Consider the following 15,945-nt stretch of genomic DNA (forward strand, 5'->3'; position numbering starts at 1 on the left):
TAGTTCTAATTGCGTTCCTTTAGTTTTAGTCGAAATCTGTAGCCTGAAGGTTTTTGCTCTATTAGATACGGGTTCAAGCTACAATTTCATATCGTCAAGGTTTGCTTGCAAATTAAAAAAAATTAATAAAATTAATTACACTACAGTCTCGTCAACCGTTATGCTTCCAGACTCTTCAATGATTAAGGTTAAAGGGTGTACCAAACTATTTGTTAAGATTTCAAATTATTCGTGGCCGATACAATTTTACGAGTTTTCAAATTTATATTTCGATGTGATCTTGGGCATCCCGTCACTAAATGCAATGAATGCTGTGTTAAACTTCGAGAAAAAATTCATTTCGTTTAAATTTAACCCGGATAATAAAATTAAATTTAGTGACCACAAATGTCAGCAGACGGAAATGCTGCACTCAATTTGCGAAATTAAATTTAATCTAAATAAATCGCAAAGTGAACAGATCGATGACATTAAATCCAAATATTCAGATGTTTTAACAAAGAGTATGGGCATAGTAAAAAATTTTGAGTATAATATTAAGGTCTCTTCGGACCAGCCCATTTATAAAACCCCATTTTATTTAAATCCAGTAAAGCAAGCTGAACTAGATGTATATCTTCATGAGTTGTTAGACAACGGAATTATTCGGAAGAGTAGGTCCCCATACGCTAGCCCTGTGTTTTTTGTACCAAAGAAGGATTCGGGGAAACGTTTAGTAGTAGACTACCGAGCCATTAATAAAATAATACAATACGACCCTTTCCCTCCAGCTAACCAGCAAGCAATTTTCAATTATTTACACGGTGCAAAAATCTTTACGTTATTTGATATGAATTCTGCCTTCCACCAGATACCATTAACAGAAAGTTCCAAGAAATATACTGCCTTCGTTACTCCTACCGCCCATTATGAATATAACTACTTGCCCTTTGGTCTTAAAGTCAGTCCTACGGGATTAAACAGGCTAATCGCCAAAGAATTCTCTGATATACGCTTTAAATTTTTCCTCAATTACTTTGATGACTTCATAGTTTTTTCTAAGACCCCGTCCGAGCACTTAGGTCACTTAGAGATTGTTTTAGAGCGATTTCGTAAATGCGGTATTACTCTGAATCCAGCAAAAGCTCGTTTCGCGATGTCTAAACTTAGAATCTTGGGGCATGTAGTTTCGTCGGGATGCGTTCAGTTAGATCCTCAGCGGATTGAAGCCATAAGTAACTTGCCAGTTCCTAAAAGCGTGAAGCAAGTGCAGCAATTTATAGGGATAGTATCGTTTTGCTCGAAATTTATTAGTAACTTTTCAGAACTAGTAGCTCCTCTTAACGAGCTAAAGAAGAAAAACGTTAAATTTAAAATAACAGACGAGCACGTTACAGCAATCGAAAACCTCAAAAGAGCCATTTGTGAAGCTCCAGTGTTGCGACTCCCAAATTTTTCCAAACCATTTATTGTACGTACTGATGCGAGTAATTTGGGTATTTCTGGGGTGTTATTGCAAAAGTTAGAAGATGGAATCCATCCGATAGCATTCGTTTCAAAAAAACTAACACAAACGGAAAAGAGATATTCGACTTATGAAAAGGAATCCTTAGCCGTTATTTTTTCCTTAGATAAATTTAAGGACTACTTGACAGATTCACACTTTACCTTACAAGTTGATTGTGATGCTATACGTTGGCTTGTTAATCACCCTTCCCAACTATCAAAATTTGGCCGTTGGCTTCTAAAGCTATCTAAATTTAATTTTTCTATTGAGCATATTCCCGGTCCCTCTAATGAAATCGCGGATGGATTGTCTCGATTATTTGACGATACTCAAGATCCAATTACCTCTCCGTGTAATATGTCAGTACCATTTTTGAATTCAATTATAGAACTTCCCGAGTCGTTTATTTCAATTCAAAAACATCAACAGACTGATGAATATTGCAAACTCATCCAAACCCGCATCCAAGGCGGGCAGGATGTAAATAACTTTGCGATTGAAAACAGCCTGCTTATTCGATATGTCGGAAGGAAACGTCTTAAGAGGGTGGTAGTTCCAGAGAAATTGTACAATTTAATTATATATTACTACCACGATTCAAAAATTGGGAACCATAACTCTATTACTAAAACCTATAGGTCGGTGGCTAAACGATTTTGGTGGAATGGGATGTATAAAAGGATTAAGGATTATATTTTAAGTTGCCACTTGTGTCAAACGTGCAAACCCCTTAATATTCAAGTTAACGCTCACCTTGCTAGTACCCCACCAACTGCTGTTTGGGATAAGGTGTACATTGACTATGTAGGTCCAGTTATTTCCTCCGAACAAGGCTATCGTTTCATGCTTGTGTGCGTAGATAGTTTTTCGAAATGGTTAAGGGTGTATCCTACACGGAAGTCCACAGCTAAAGTTACTTGTAAATACCTTACAGAATTATTTTCTACGTACGGCCCCCCCAAAAATCTTATTTCAGACAACGCTAAATGTTTTTCCAGTACCTTAGTGAGCCAGCTTTGCATGCAGTGGGGTATACGTCACGGATTTTCATCTCCATATCATCCCGCTTCCAATATGAGTGAAAGATGTAACAGAAATCTCAAGTACAACTTGACACTCTTGATTAAGCAGTATGCCATGCAACATAAATCTTGGGATCAGGTCCTTCCTTTTTTTGTGTTAAATTATAACAGCACCTACCATGACGCTATAGGTACTTCTCCTGCAACAATCTTCCTAAACCGAGACATTACAACCCCTCTAGACCATATCTGGAATCTCGAATCCTTCCTATCCCGTCCCAATCCTTCTTCCCAGGTGGAGATTCACGAACACCTTCAGAGAGCTCACGAAAAGGCAAAAAAATATTATAATAAAGGGAAGTTACCTACCACCAAATTTCGTATCAATCAAAAGGTACTCGTCAAGCAGTTTGCAACCTCTGTTCCGCACACCTTAGATCAAAAATTTACCCCCTTATGGTCCTCTCCTAAAGTGATAAAAGGTTTTACCTCTCCAGTGTCGGTTTTATTGGAAGATGCTGAAACATACGAAATCTCCAAGTCACATATTCAGTTTTTGCGCCCCTACATTGAAAGACCTGCTTAAACGATTTATTGTTCTGTAAATTATAGATATATGGGTAATTAATTGTAATTAATTATTTTGAGTTGTTTGTCCTTGTCAACGCTTCGCTTTCTGTTGGCAATGGGGGATGTTACGGTACACCCTGTAGGTACATGAGATCGACATTCATCAAAGTTCAAATAAGTATTGAAACGATATCGCAGTTGGCACGCATGGCAATTGTTTGTCTTGCCTTTCTTTCCTTTTCAAACTGTCGAATCGTTAAGGTCGGTTGTGCAAATATTATAAGTACCTACCGAGTAAGTAACTCATGTAATTATTTATTGTTCTTCTGATACACTTGTGTGATTGTGATAGTATAGTAATTAGCATTGTTAAGGTGAATTGAGTTAGTTTTCATGCCTTATTATGGATTGTAGTTGTGCATGTGTCTCATTGATAATCACTCAAATGTCGCTTGATATAAGCACAATATGAATGATGTAATTATGTATTGGTGATCGTCATGGAGACGTCAATTAGTTCTTGTATTAAATACGTGTTGCATGTAGGTGAGATTGGAACCGGTCAGTCGCCACCAAAGATACCCACGGTACGTCACTACTCACTACAGGACGATAAGACCACCATTTTGGGCGTCGCGATCGGCTGGATCTGCTGCGGGCCGGGACAGTCGGGTGGAGGTATATCTACCGCTCCTTTTTTCGCCGCTCACCTTTAATTTAATTAAAATATATATAGTCGCGTCAAACTTGGACTGTGATAAAATGGTTATTGCTAATTACTAGTTAACGCACATGGTGCACCCTATTCTCTATGTATTACTAATTATTAATAAATTAATTGTACCCTACACAATATCGATCTTACCGATCTGCGGCTTCCCCGCTTATTATTATCTTTCTATTAGTATTAAGCGAGTCGCTTCACCGCAACTCGCTACACCATGCCAGCAAGCTAAAGTGCACAAACACAACAGAGCAATCTTATAGACAAATTTGACCTTCCATCTGAGCGTTTTCAACATGTACACATTGATATTGTAGGACCGCTACCGCCGTCGGATGGAATGCAGTATATTTTTACAGCCGTCGATCGCTTTACTCGATGGCCGATTGCAGTTCCTATTGCGGATATTCGAGCTGAAACTATGGCACGTATATTCATCACGAGCTGGATTTCAAACTTTGGAGTTCCACATCGAGTGACCACGGACCGTGGTCGCCAATTTGAAAGCACTCTGTTCAGGGAGTTGAGTATTCGTCTGGGGGTAGATCATATTAAGACAACTGCCTATCATCCTCAGGCAAATGGCCTTGTCGAGCGTTTCCATCGACAGATGAAGGCAGCTCTTATGTGCTTCGAAACAACGGACTGGTCTCATCGACTTCCCTTGGTTCTTCTCGGATTGAGAAGCACTTTCAAGGAAGACCTCGGAGCCTCGTCAGCCGAAATGGTTTTCGGTACAACTTTGCGTTTGCCCGGAGAGTTTTTAGATAAACAAACTCCGTCAAACGTGGTAGCTACGCAGTTCAGCGACGAGCTTACTAGTATGATGAACGAGATTCGACCTGTTGCAGCGGCAGACCATTCTAGGCAACGACCTTTTTTTATCAAGGGATTGGACGAATGTACGCATGCATTTATTCGAGATGATCATGTGCGTCGTTCACTGCAACCGCCTTACCTTTGGGCCATATGAGGTTGTTAAACGTGGCCCCAAGATGTTCAATCTGTTAGTGAAAGGGAAGACAAAAGCTGTCTCGGTGGACAGAATCAAACCGGCTTTTATTTTGGCGTCTTGGCCCGGTTTGGTCGAGTAATTCGTTTCCCTCGGCATCGTCTGGGGGAGAGTATTGTGGCGACCAGGTAGTCCGCTACTAATGATCCTTGTTTCCAGGACGACGAAATAATAGGGGAAAAAATCCATTAGAATGAAAGTTGTCAAGTTAATTTATTAGCAGTTTTAAATCGTTATTTAGCGTTGGGAGTGTTAAATATAAAGAATTCCCACAGGCTCACCCAACTTGCCCGACAGTTTATCGCGACACTTAATGCTCCCAGTGTAAATACATGTGGAAGTTTCTCCCGCGAGATTGCCGCAAGTAACTAGTTTAATAGCATATTGGAGGATTTTAAAACCTGGGATGTAATTTTCACCGACGGGTCTAAGAATGAACTTGGAGTTGGTTGTGCCTTTTACGATCTTCGAACGAAATTTTCCCGTCAATATAAGTTAAATGAGATATCTACTATCTTCACGGCTGAAGCAACAGCTGTATTACAGGCTGTGAAGTTTTTTGGTAGTAGGAATTCTTTTAAAAACCTTGCTATTATGACTGATAGTCAGAGCGTCCTCAAAAGTCTCAATACGCGGAAACATTACTACCTAGAGAATCCTTTGGTGACAGCAATAATAGCAGAAGCGTGCAAAATTAAGGAGAGGGGTTCTGAGGTGGTTTTTTATTGGGCGAAAGCACACGTTGGCTTGAAACACAATGAAATAACAGATAACTTGGCAAAATTAGCAGTTGTTAGTGGAGAGGTTATAACTCAGAATATACCGAGGTCAGATTTTGTGGGTTTTGTCAAGTCACATATTACGAACAAGTGGGACATACACTGGAAACAGTACTATAGCAATCAGATGACTCATTATGCAAGAATTCACCCAACTGTTAAGTTTAGCCCTTGGTACGCAAATAATTTCGTATGTAGAAGATACTATACGGCCATAGCACGACTTAAGTTTGGTCATGGAAGATACCCCTCCCATCTATTTAAAATTGGTGTTTTGGAGTCTCCCGCCTGTTCATGTGGTTTTGAAAGCGCTGACCTTAATCATATTTTTTTCGGGTGCAGTAAAACTAAACAATCTTCCAATCGAATGATGTCACAACTAATCAATTGTAAAATTAGTCGGCCCATTAATATAACTTCACTGCTAGCCAGTAATGACAAGAAAATTTATGATCATCTCATTGAATTTCTTATTAATATTAAATTAAATATATAAATAGGTTACAATAACTAATAAAATGCCTTTGTCTTTTATCCTTTGTTTGCCCTCCCATGTATCCAGGGTCTAAGTCATGTGTGTCGTAACTAAATGCCATGATGGACCTCTTGGCAAGAAGCGTGTGTCCCGGTATATCCTTTTAGTTAGCTAAAAAAGGTACAAACGTAGCTATATGGGCAACGATCCCTTAAATAGCTAAAATAAAAAAAAAAAATAAAAAAAAAAAAAAAACTTGCTAGTCTACCTGCGCCTTAAGAAGTTAACTCGAGATAGGAAAAAATGGAGCACAATAGTTTATAGCTTGGTTTATAGTGACTTATCTGGTAGAATATATTAATTTATTTTCCGTACACCATGATGGTAGAACGGTTTTGATTATAATAAATAATAACGTTACAATTCTTGTTGTTTATTCCATATTATGCTGTAAAGGATCATGACGGTTGCTTTCAAGTTGGGGCTATAATGTAACTGGAATTCACAGTGATAACGCTTTGCGTTAAAGCAAATTCAAATTTTAGCGCGCTTGCGTTTGCGCAGTACCTAAACACTATGGCAGTACCGAGGGAGTCAATATGCAACACATCTGCAAAGTTAATGCCAGTGCCCTCTGATGGTTGTCTCGCCTCTCTTACATATCCCCCCATCGGTAATTTTGAACCTGTTATCAATCCCAGGTATTTTATGTCTCTCTCGTTTTTTTCTTGTCCTTAGTGGTCGTGGACTATCTTTACCCCTTTTAGTTGCCGGTCGCTATTTAATATTGTAGCTGTAGCTTTTCCGCTGCCTCTTTTAGCTTGCTTGCCTTCATCCATCGCCTTCATGCAAGGTGACATTTACAATTTCGTTGAGACAGTGGTGAGGTTTTCATCGGGGCCAAGCCTACCCTTGGAATTTCTACCTCCATTGCACAAGTAAACTGACAAACCTCTTCAACAGTTCATTTTAATTGAACGCTTTCAATTTCCAAATTTGAAATTGGGCCGGTTTAAAATTTAAAATGCAGATGGCGCCACTTCGCAACATGAATGAAGGCGGCCTACGTTATCGAGTTTTAATACGCGTAGTCGCGTACGCATCCCGGTTTTTGTTTTCTTAAGAGGGGGAAGACCTTGCATAGCACGTGCACTAAACCCCATAATTTTCGGTTTGGTTTTCTAATAGCAAAATTAGTGAAAAACCGGCATTTTCCGTTGTTAAGTACTCGCATTTCCCCTGCAAGTAGTAATTCAAGCGCTTCCGACCCAGTAATTAACGTGCAATGGCTTTGGGTACAAAGGTTGAGGAAACGGAGAGTAATTGTGCCCAAGACAATTCGGACGAAAATACGTGCAAATCGAAGGAAAACGGCCTAATTACCGGTAAGTTTCTCCGAGACTCTTGCGAAACTTCTTCAATTTTCATTTACCGCTTTTATGCGTTACGTAATGGCTGTTCGCTGATTTGATTTGTCAATGCATCGATGTCACAATCGCCTTTGATTTTATTTAATTCTTTAAATTAGCCCGTTAATTGAATTGCTACTCGTCCATTGCGTTCTTTAATTAGAGAAACGGCCCCATGCAATGAAATCCCTTGTTTACCTACCTTCTGTCATTTGAGGGACTATTTTTAAGCACTTCTTGAGCATCTTCCTGCCCTCCCTTTGAATCCACGTGACTCTCGCTTAACGTTAATTTTTTCTCAGCAGAAAATTCGAGCGAATCGGATGCAAAGAAAGATGAAGTGGTTTTCATACAAGACGTGGGATTTTCGGTTAAAATCGTCAGCCCAGGCACGGACATGTTCGAAATACAGGTAAGGCCAATTCTACGAATTGTCGGGACACTATACTATCGAGAATCCGCAGGTTTCTAGCATCGAACTGGTGCAAGAAATTCACCAGCTGCTGATGGACAGGGAGGACACGTGCCATCGTACCTGCTTCTCGCTGCAGCTCGACGGTAACTCGCTGGATAATTTCGCCGAATTAAAAAACATTGAAGGTTTAAAGGAGGGCTCCGTGATCAAGGTCGTCGAGGAGCCGTACACGATGCGAGAGGCGCGTATACACGTGAGGCACATTCGAGACCTGTTAAAGTCTCTAGATCCGGCCGACGCGTACAACGGAGTCGAGTGCAGCTCACTCTCATTCCTGAACGCGGTGACACAAGGTGATATATTAGGTGAGTTTGAGAACCTCCCTTTGCTTTTGAATGTGGGGGGTCATGGAGTGTGCAACACAAATAATTTAAACAATAGAATCTTAGTATCGTCTCAGTTGGCTGTGTTAAATACACAGAGTGCATGTACTATGCGATCAAAAATGAGTTGCTGTCGAGTCACCTTTGGAACTTTTACATGGGAAATCGTATTTAACTTAAACTTCCAAAGGCGACTCGACAGCAACTCATTTTTGATCGCCCGTTACAAAAGCTTGAATGACAGAGTTGATTTGTAGAAAAGAAGAAGCTACGACCGGAGAGTGTCGACTGTACGCCACCCGAATTTATTATGCCCAACGGCAAGGATCGGCCGCTTTCGGCGCTACAGCCCCAGCTAAAGGACTGCAAGGTCCCGCAGTGCGTTAAGGTATGAAATTCGTGTTGGAGTTTGTGAAGTACGTGTGCTTTTAGGTGCTAACGACCTCGGCGTGGAACCCTCCGCCCGGTCACAGGAAAATACACGGCGATCTTATGTATCTTTATGTTGTAACGCTCGAGGATAAACATTATCACATATCGGCGTGCTCAAGAGGTTTCTATATTAATCAGTAGGTACACCAATTGCATTCGTTTTATGAATTTCCTCTCTTTGGAACAATAGACAATGAAGTGACAGTTATATGCTAATGATGTGTACCTTTTCTAATTCTGGGACCAAAACTGCTTATCTTTAATCTAACTACATGTGGGAGAGTACTGAAATTGAGGTCAGTTTAAATGGTGAAGCTGGGAAGTGCACTCACTCCTAAAATAATTAGTTTAATAATCCCGAAATTAAGATTCATATTTTCTACCACCCAAAAAATTGTCCTCTTTTCTTTTGTTTTTTTTTAATTGTCCCTTGTTCTTTTGGTATATTTTTAAATGTAATCCTTGGGATGGGTGGAATCTTTGGTTTTATGAATGGGATCATTGTCTTCTGCTCTTTTGGTATATTTTAGATGGGGTCATTGCCCATTGGGATGGATGGGATATTTGTTCCTTGCTCTATTGTTTTTTTAATGAGATCATTGTCCCCTGCTCTTTTGTTTTTTTTAATGGAATCATTGGCTTCTTTTTTTTTATATTGAAACGGGATGAATTGGGATAGGATAGGTGGGATCATTGTCTCCTGCTCTTTTGGTTTTTTAAATATTGAAATGGGATTATTTGGGAGGAGTGGGATCTTTGTCGTTTGCTCTTTTGGTTTTCTTAAATGGGATCATTGTTCCCTGTTCTTTCGGTATATATTTTTTAAATGTGATCATGCGGGGATGGATCGGATTTTTGTCTTTTTCTTTTTGGTTTTTAAATTTGTATTTTGAAACTGAATTATGGGATGGGTGGGATCATTTCTCCCTGCGCTTTTGGTGTTTTTGAAATGGGATTATTTGGGAGGGGTGGGATCTTTGTCCTCTGCTCTTTTGTTTTTTTAAAGGGATTGTTGTCCTCTTTGGTATTTTTTTAGATGGGATTAGTGGGATGGGTGAGTTCTTTGTCCCCTACTCTTTTGGTTTTTTAATGGGATCATTGTCCCTTGCTCTTTTGGTATTTTTTAATGGGATCTTTGTCCTTTCCTCTTTTGTTTTTTTTTAATATTGAAACAGGATTAATTGAGATGGGTGGGATCTTTGTCGCCTGCTCCTTTGGTTTTTTCCAATGGGTTCATAGTCCTTTGCTCTTTTGGTATTTTTGTAACGGGATCATTGTCTCCTGCTCTTTTAGAAGTTGTAGATTGTAGCTTGTAGCGCATTTTTTAAGAATTAAAAAGAATGTGCTATTGTTTGCGTTTTGTCCGTCCGTTCGTCCGGACCCACGTCTACCGTTTTGAACTACTTCTACGGGAATGGTCCTAGAGTCCTGGAAATTTTGTGCAGTAGGCAGCCTATACCTTGAAGGTGTGCCAGACGGCCATCAAATTTCGCTGTCTAAAAGGGGGGCCCCCCACGATTTATTTCCTGAGATGCTGTTTTTGAAAGTAATACGTGCATAACTTTTACATACAACAATCAATTGGTCTCAGATTTTGCATACGCATGCCTTTAGTGGTGCCAAGTTAAACTTTAGAAAATGGGGGGAGGGGGGTAAACACATGTTCTACTCTTCATGGTGTTCTAATGAAAGGTCTCATCGAAAGGAATTAATTTATACTAACCATAGCCTTCCCTTTTCGTGATCGGTTATAATTCCTTCTATCTTAAGAGTAAATTGTCAAAGGAAAGTACCTACAAAGGGCGATTGGAACGTTTGGAAGAAATATAACCATTGCGCATTTAAATAAAATTTGATACATAGTCACTTGGAATAAAACCAAATTTAACGCCAGTTTCAAAAAATTTCGTTTTGCGCATGCGCAGTGCCAACTTTCTTATTTATGGAAGAAATTTCGTAGGGGTGTTTAAAAAAATGCGCTTTACCTGCACAAGGGTTGTGCACAATTTGTACTTGTTTTAAGATGGTATCATTGGGATGGATGGGATCGTTGTCTCCTGTTTCTTAGTTTTTTTTAAATATTGAAACAGGATTAATTGAGATGGGTGAGATCTTTGTCGCCTGCTCCTCTGGTTTTTTCCAATGGGATGATAGACCTTTGTTGGTATTTTTTTTACGGGATCATTGTCTCTTTCTCATTTAGAATTTCTTTAAGATGGTATCATTGGGATGGATGGGATCATTGTCCCCTGCTTTTTTGTTTTTTGTTAAATATTGAAACAGGATTAATTGACAGGGGTGGGATCTTTGTCGCCCGCTCCTTTGGTTTTTTCCAATGCGATCATAGTCCTTTGCTCTTTTCGTATTTTTTTTTAACGGGATCATTGTCTCCTGCTCTTAGAATTTTTAAGATGGTACCATTGGGATGGTTGGGATCATTGTCCCCTGCTTTTTTGTATTTTTTTTAAATTTTTATTTTGAAACGGGATTAAGTGGGATCTTTGTCTCTATTTTTTTAATGGGAGCATTGTGTCCGGCTGTTGTCGTTTTTTTTTAATGGGATCATTGGGATGGGTGGGATTTTTGCCCCTCTCATCTTTTGATTTTTTTTTCGGCGGAATGTTTTTTTATCATTCCGCTGTTTTTTCGTATTTTACAATTTTATTTATTTGTGATTGAAATGTGATTGTCTGGTAGTGCTCCATTAGCAAGGAATGCTGCTCTTTTTTTAATTTTTTTGCAATCTAAAACTAATGATCAACCTTCTTGCAATTTTACATTAGTATTCTTGTGGCGTGAAGACCAGACATTCAATTGGCCATTAGAAGCTGCTGCAGTTAGTAGTTTGTGTTTGAGTAAACCTTCCCCTTCCCTTGCGAATACTGTGCGAGGACGACGAGTAGCATAATTTTAAGAAAATTAATTTTTTTTAGTTATCAGACTGTGTGGACGTCAAGTAGTGAGTTGTCAATTTTTTGTATGATAGACGCTCAAAAGAAAAAGAAATTAAAACGCCATAAAGACTACAGATTATAGAGTTTGGTTCGGGATCGAATTAAAGAAGTTATAATAATAATAATAATGCCTTTAGTACTTTTTAAGAAAAAAAAAGGAACAAAAATATAATTCTGTGCACTAGAGGCGGAGTTAAAAGCTGCTCTTCCACTCAACCTCTTGTTGGCGGCTTCATCCTTTTATATTATTTAGATATTCGATGTGTAGACATGTACATATATTATCAACATATCTAACATACTACCAAATGTAAGAAACCAGTCCGGTCACTGGTCTTAAATTCGCTTTAAAAAAAGAATTATTTAGAGAGGTGTTGGGAAACCAACAAAAGATAGCTGTAAACAAGAAAAAATAAATGAAATAAAAAATATGATAGATTAAAAATTATATTTTACTATTTTATGAATCTATTAAATGTGTGAATAATTTTTTTTAAAAATATAATTGCCCAAGAGTTTTGAATTTTGATGGGAGGCTGTTATAGAGCTGAAACCGCGTTGATTTTCAAACAATTACACATTAGTCTAATGCGTAGCTGGACGTCAGTTTAATTAGAAGTCTTCCAGTACCTCTGCCACAAAATTAAATAAACAAATACCCTGTTTTGAATGGTGGATTGACATTTTAACTCTTCCTGCACTTCCACTAAATTTTCTGCAACTCACTTCTCTGTTGTCTTCTCAAGGGAGATACACCGAACTCCACCTCACAGACAACACTTTTTCAGACTAGGCACTGTCGCGGGGCGAATTTCTTTAAATTTTTGTTTATGTAATTATCTGAGTAGCTATTAAATAATTATTTTAGATCAACAGATCAGGACTTTAATCCAAAAGCGGCCTCACCAAGTCACTTGTGTCATTCGTTAATCGAACTACTAAACCAAATATCGCCGCTATTCAAACGTAATTTTACGACCTTACAAAAGAAACGTAGCCAAAGACACCCCTTCGAGCGCGTCGCCACCCCGTATCAAATATACGTATGGACCGCCCCCGTGATGGAACACACGATCGACGCGATTCGCGCCGAAGACAGTAAGTTCGCCTCGTTACTTCCATTTCAAATTGTCTAGGTCTACGATTTCAGCTTTCTCCTCGAAGTTGGGCTACGAAGAGCACATTCCCGGACAGACGAGAGACTGGAACGAGGAACTGCAGACTACCAGAGAGTTGCCGAGAAAAACGTTGCCGGAACGTCTGCTTCGCGAGAGGGCGATTTTTAAAGTTCACGGCGACTTCGTTGCCGCCGCAACTCGGGGGGCGATGGCTGTGATTGACGGTAACGTGATGGCGATCAATCCGGGAGAGGAGGCGAAAATGCAGATGTTCATATGGAACAATATCTTCTTCTCTTTTGGTTTCGACGTTCGCGATCACTACAAAGAGCTGGGCGGTGACGCCGCCGCGTTCGTGGCGCCCCGCAACGACCTACAGGGCGTTCGCGTGTATAGCGCCGTCGACTTACCCGGCCTGTACACGTTGGGAACTGTCGTCATCGACTACCGCGGGTACCGCGTTACCGCCCAATCGATTATTCCCGGCATTCTCGAACGCGAACAAGAGCAGTCAGTTGTTTACGGGTCGATTGATTTCGGGAAAACGGTTTTGACGCACCCGAAGTACTTGGAATTGGTAAAGGTGATACGGTTGGTTTGCTCGTGGTGAGTTTTATCATTGTAGTTAAATAAAGCAGGGCAGCAGCTTAAGATTCTTCCGCATCACGTACTAAATGAGAAGGACGAATCGATCGAATTGTGTTCCAGTGTCGAATGCAAGGGTATCATTGGTAACGATGGACGCCATTACATTCTCGACCTGCTACGAACGTTCCCTCCTGATGTCAACTTCCTGAAATGTTTGTTCCCAATTTAACGCATTCCTTTACGTAACGGGTCTGTTTTAGTGGACGAGGAGTTGAGCAAAGAGGTAATGATGTTGGGCTTTCCGATAGAGCACAAGCACAAGTTGTGTTGCCTCAGGCAGGAGCTCATCGACAGCTTTGTCGATTCTCGTTACATGATGTTCATTAAGTACGCCGCCTTCCACTTGCAACAGCTGAATTTGCGCAAAAACGAGGCCGTGAACAATAAGGAGAGTTCCGAAGAGAAAAAGGATAATCAAATTGAGACGGAGGAGGCGAAGAAGATCGTTGAAAGCATAACGGACGGCGGCAAGTTGGAACGTAAGTCTTGGGGGGCATTGTATCAATCGCTTTCTGTAACAGTTTCTAATTCTACCGATTTTCCCTTAGAAGAAAACTTCTGAATCTCAATTGTTAATAATGCTGAAAAGAAAGAATGGCACCCAGGGCCTGCAAACAATGTACCACGCACACGACGCGATCGATTAAAACAAATTAGTAATTTTAAAATCCGGCCCTGTCTCCAATTTTCTTTCGCAGATGCACAGTCTTCTTCACAAACCGATGTCGCTTCTGATTTTTCTTTACTTTTCAATTTCTTGTTTACTTATATAAGTGAATTGGACTTCTTGTAATCACAATTATAGAATGGCTCTTTGATAGTGGACGACTATTTGAAATAACCTTTCAAAAAGGCCTCGCTTATTCGTGCAACGCCCAGAATGACCAAGGCACTCACAATACACTGTATTTGTTGTCAGGACAAGGTTTGTATAAAAATAATCTTCTCTTTTCCGTCATTTTAAATCGCAATGTAGCTAGTAGATGGCGCCATTACTAATAAATAATTAAAGTCACTAGATATAAAAAAACAGGTGGAACAATCCGTAACATTAAAGTTACTAGAATCTGGTAATTTCCGCCATTTTTGGGCAAAAATCATGCGTTCTCTCTCTAACACACGAGCCTAATGGATTGCGGTACTTTCTATATTTAGTGACTTTATAAATAATCATAGATATATAAATACCTAGATACAGCCATCCTTAACAAACGTACCTCGGTTTTTAAAAAACATATCTAAGAAATTTGTACATCTCTCCATTACTTTCTAACCAAGAAGAAACATGTTCTATCTCTTTTTATTGCATTAACCACTACGTCGTACGCGAATCGGACGCTTAAAACAAACTTAGCGCGTCCCATAAGTCATGTGACAGTTGACACATTTCACGATCCCGCGAAATCAAATCTAACTAAAAATATTCGCCCTAAACATGATGGGCGGTTTTTTCACTAAATATTATGTAATTATTGCGTTATCAATTGAATACGAATAACATTATTGCTTGCCATAATGATAGACGCGTCCATAATTGTTATTCCTGAAATAGTTTTATTACATAGAGCTACGCCATTCAAATTTGCGACTATGTTTACCTTGTTTGGCATGATGTGCTGCAGTGAATTCATTGCTGGCTTGCAGAATATCAAAAAAACCGTAAGTAAGTAAAGTTTATGTTCAACATTTTAATTTTAATTGCATGGTTTTAGGCGTAATGGTAAAGGAGATTAAGTTGCGACAGGAAGTGAATTCGTTTCCAATTATCATTTTGGCCTATATGATGTTGATGCAGTGCGTTTGTATCATGATCACAAAGAAGGATGCGTGCAATATTCTTAGGAAAGCGAGATTTATAGACTGTTGTGTGCGTGCAATATCAAATTTTGGTCGCTACGCGTCTTGCCTACCTTTCGGCATAGTCCAATCGGTGGGGTTTCTTTTTGAAATTATAGTGCTAATTGTAGTAAGCTACACGTGTACATTTATTTAAAATAAATACAAAATCTTAACAATGATATCCAATTGATGATAATTCTCATTTAGTGAACATTCATTACGTTTGTAAAAGTTCACAATCCGAATCATCGTCAGATGAAATTGACAAATCCTTATCATCACTGTCATTATTAACACTTATTATAAAGTTCAGAAACATCAACCAATATAACTTCTCTTTTAAATTAATCACTTTCCACATCTTCACACACTTTCTTCCAGTTGTCAGCTGTAATTTTTTCAAATTCTTCATTTGCCAGTTTTCTAAGTAACATCTTCCATTTTAAATGTAACATTTCTTGCTGCTATGCGATTTAAATAAATAAAAAGGCGGTTTATTTATGTTGTAAAGTCTCAAATCTGATAATTTTCTGTGTGATTTGTGCTAACAATTTGATTGACAGTTATAATAAATAATGCGAATCTTGTCTTCCATGCTCAGGGTACCTCTATGGGTACGTTCCACTTAACGCCCGCAACGACCACGACGCCCGGCTGCCGTTCCACATAACGACCACAG

At 39.3% G+C, this 15,945-nt stretch overlaps 2 protein-coding genes across 4 annotated transcripts; both read left to right on the forward strand.

The window, feature by feature from the left end:
• The first annotated feature begins 3,578 nt into the window (after nucleotides 1-3,578).
• Nucleotides 3,579-4,775, forward strand: LOC116182686. Its single transcript, XM_031503225.1, has 2 exons — nucleotides 3,579-3,756; nucleotides 4,120-4,775. Exons 1-2 carry the CDS (start codon nucleotides 3,579-3,581, stop codon nucleotides 4,773-4,775), a joined length of 834 nt encoding a protein of 277 aa, XP_031359085.1.
• Nucleotides 4,776-7,149: 2,374 nt separating this feature from the next.
• Nucleotides 7,150-14,480, forward strand: LOC116182687 (clustered mitochondria protein homolog). 3 transcript variants are annotated; one of them, XM_031503228.1, is made up of 10 exons: nucleotides 7,151-7,453; nucleotides 7,780-7,889; nucleotides 7,942-8,257; nucleotides 8,533-8,663; nucleotides 8,708-8,844; nucleotides 12,530-12,759; nucleotides 12,812-13,356; nucleotides 13,405-13,579; nucleotides 13,628-13,906; nucleotides 13,976-14,478. In XM_031503228.1, exons 1-10 carry the CDS (start codon nucleotides 7,354-7,356, stop codon nucleotides 13,987-13,989), a joined length of 2,037 nt encoding a protein of 678 aa, XP_031359088.1. In that variant the 5' UTR covers nucleotides 7,151-7,353; the 3' UTR covers nucleotides 13,990-14,478. The 3 variants fall into 3 exon arrangements, with proteins under 3 accessions (XP_031359087.1, XP_031359086.1, XP_031359088.1); XM_031503227.1 differs by having other exon boundaries at nucleotides 7,150-7,453; nucleotides 7,783-7,889; nucleotides 13,628-14,480; XM_031503226.1 differs by having other exon boundaries at nucleotides 7,150-7,453; nucleotides 13,628-14,479.
• Nucleotides 14,481-15,945: the final 1,465 nt, after the last annotated feature.

Source organism: Photinus pyralis, unplaced genomic scaffold (assembly GCF_008802855.1).
Source record: "Photinus pyralis isolate 1611_PpyrPB1 unplaced genomic scaffold, Ppyr1.3 Ppyr1.4_unclustered_Scaffold6911, whole genome shotgun sequence".
NCBI lineage: Eukaryota > Metazoa > Arthropoda > Insecta > Coleoptera > Lampyridae > Photinus > Photinus pyralis.

What these genes read in the sequence shown, in the direction of transcription:
- LOC116182686 (XM_031503225.1), top strand. Translation starts at nt 3,579, where the DNA reads ATGGAGACGTCAATTAGTTCTTGTATTAAATACGTGTTGCATGTAGGT. An exon ending in GCCGGGACAGTCGGGTGGAG is followed by an intron (nt 3,757 to 4,119) that starts GTATATCTACCG and finishes TTGATATTGTAG; the next exon opens with GACCGCTACCGCCGTCGGAT.
- LOC116182687 (XM_031503226.1), top strand. Translation starts at nt 7,354, where the DNA reads ATGGCTTTGGGTACAAAGGTTGAGGAAACGGAGAGTAATTGTGCCCAA. An exon ending in GACACAAGGTGATATATTAG is followed by an intron (nt 8,258 to 8,532) that starts GTGAGTTTGAGA and finishes GTTGATTTGTAG; the next exon opens with AAAAGAAGAAGCTACGACCG. An exon ending in CGCGATTCGCGCCGAAGACA is followed by an intron (nt 12,760 to 12,811) that starts GTAAGTTCGCCT and finishes CTACGATTTCAG; the next exon opens with CTTTCTCCTCGAAGTTGGGC.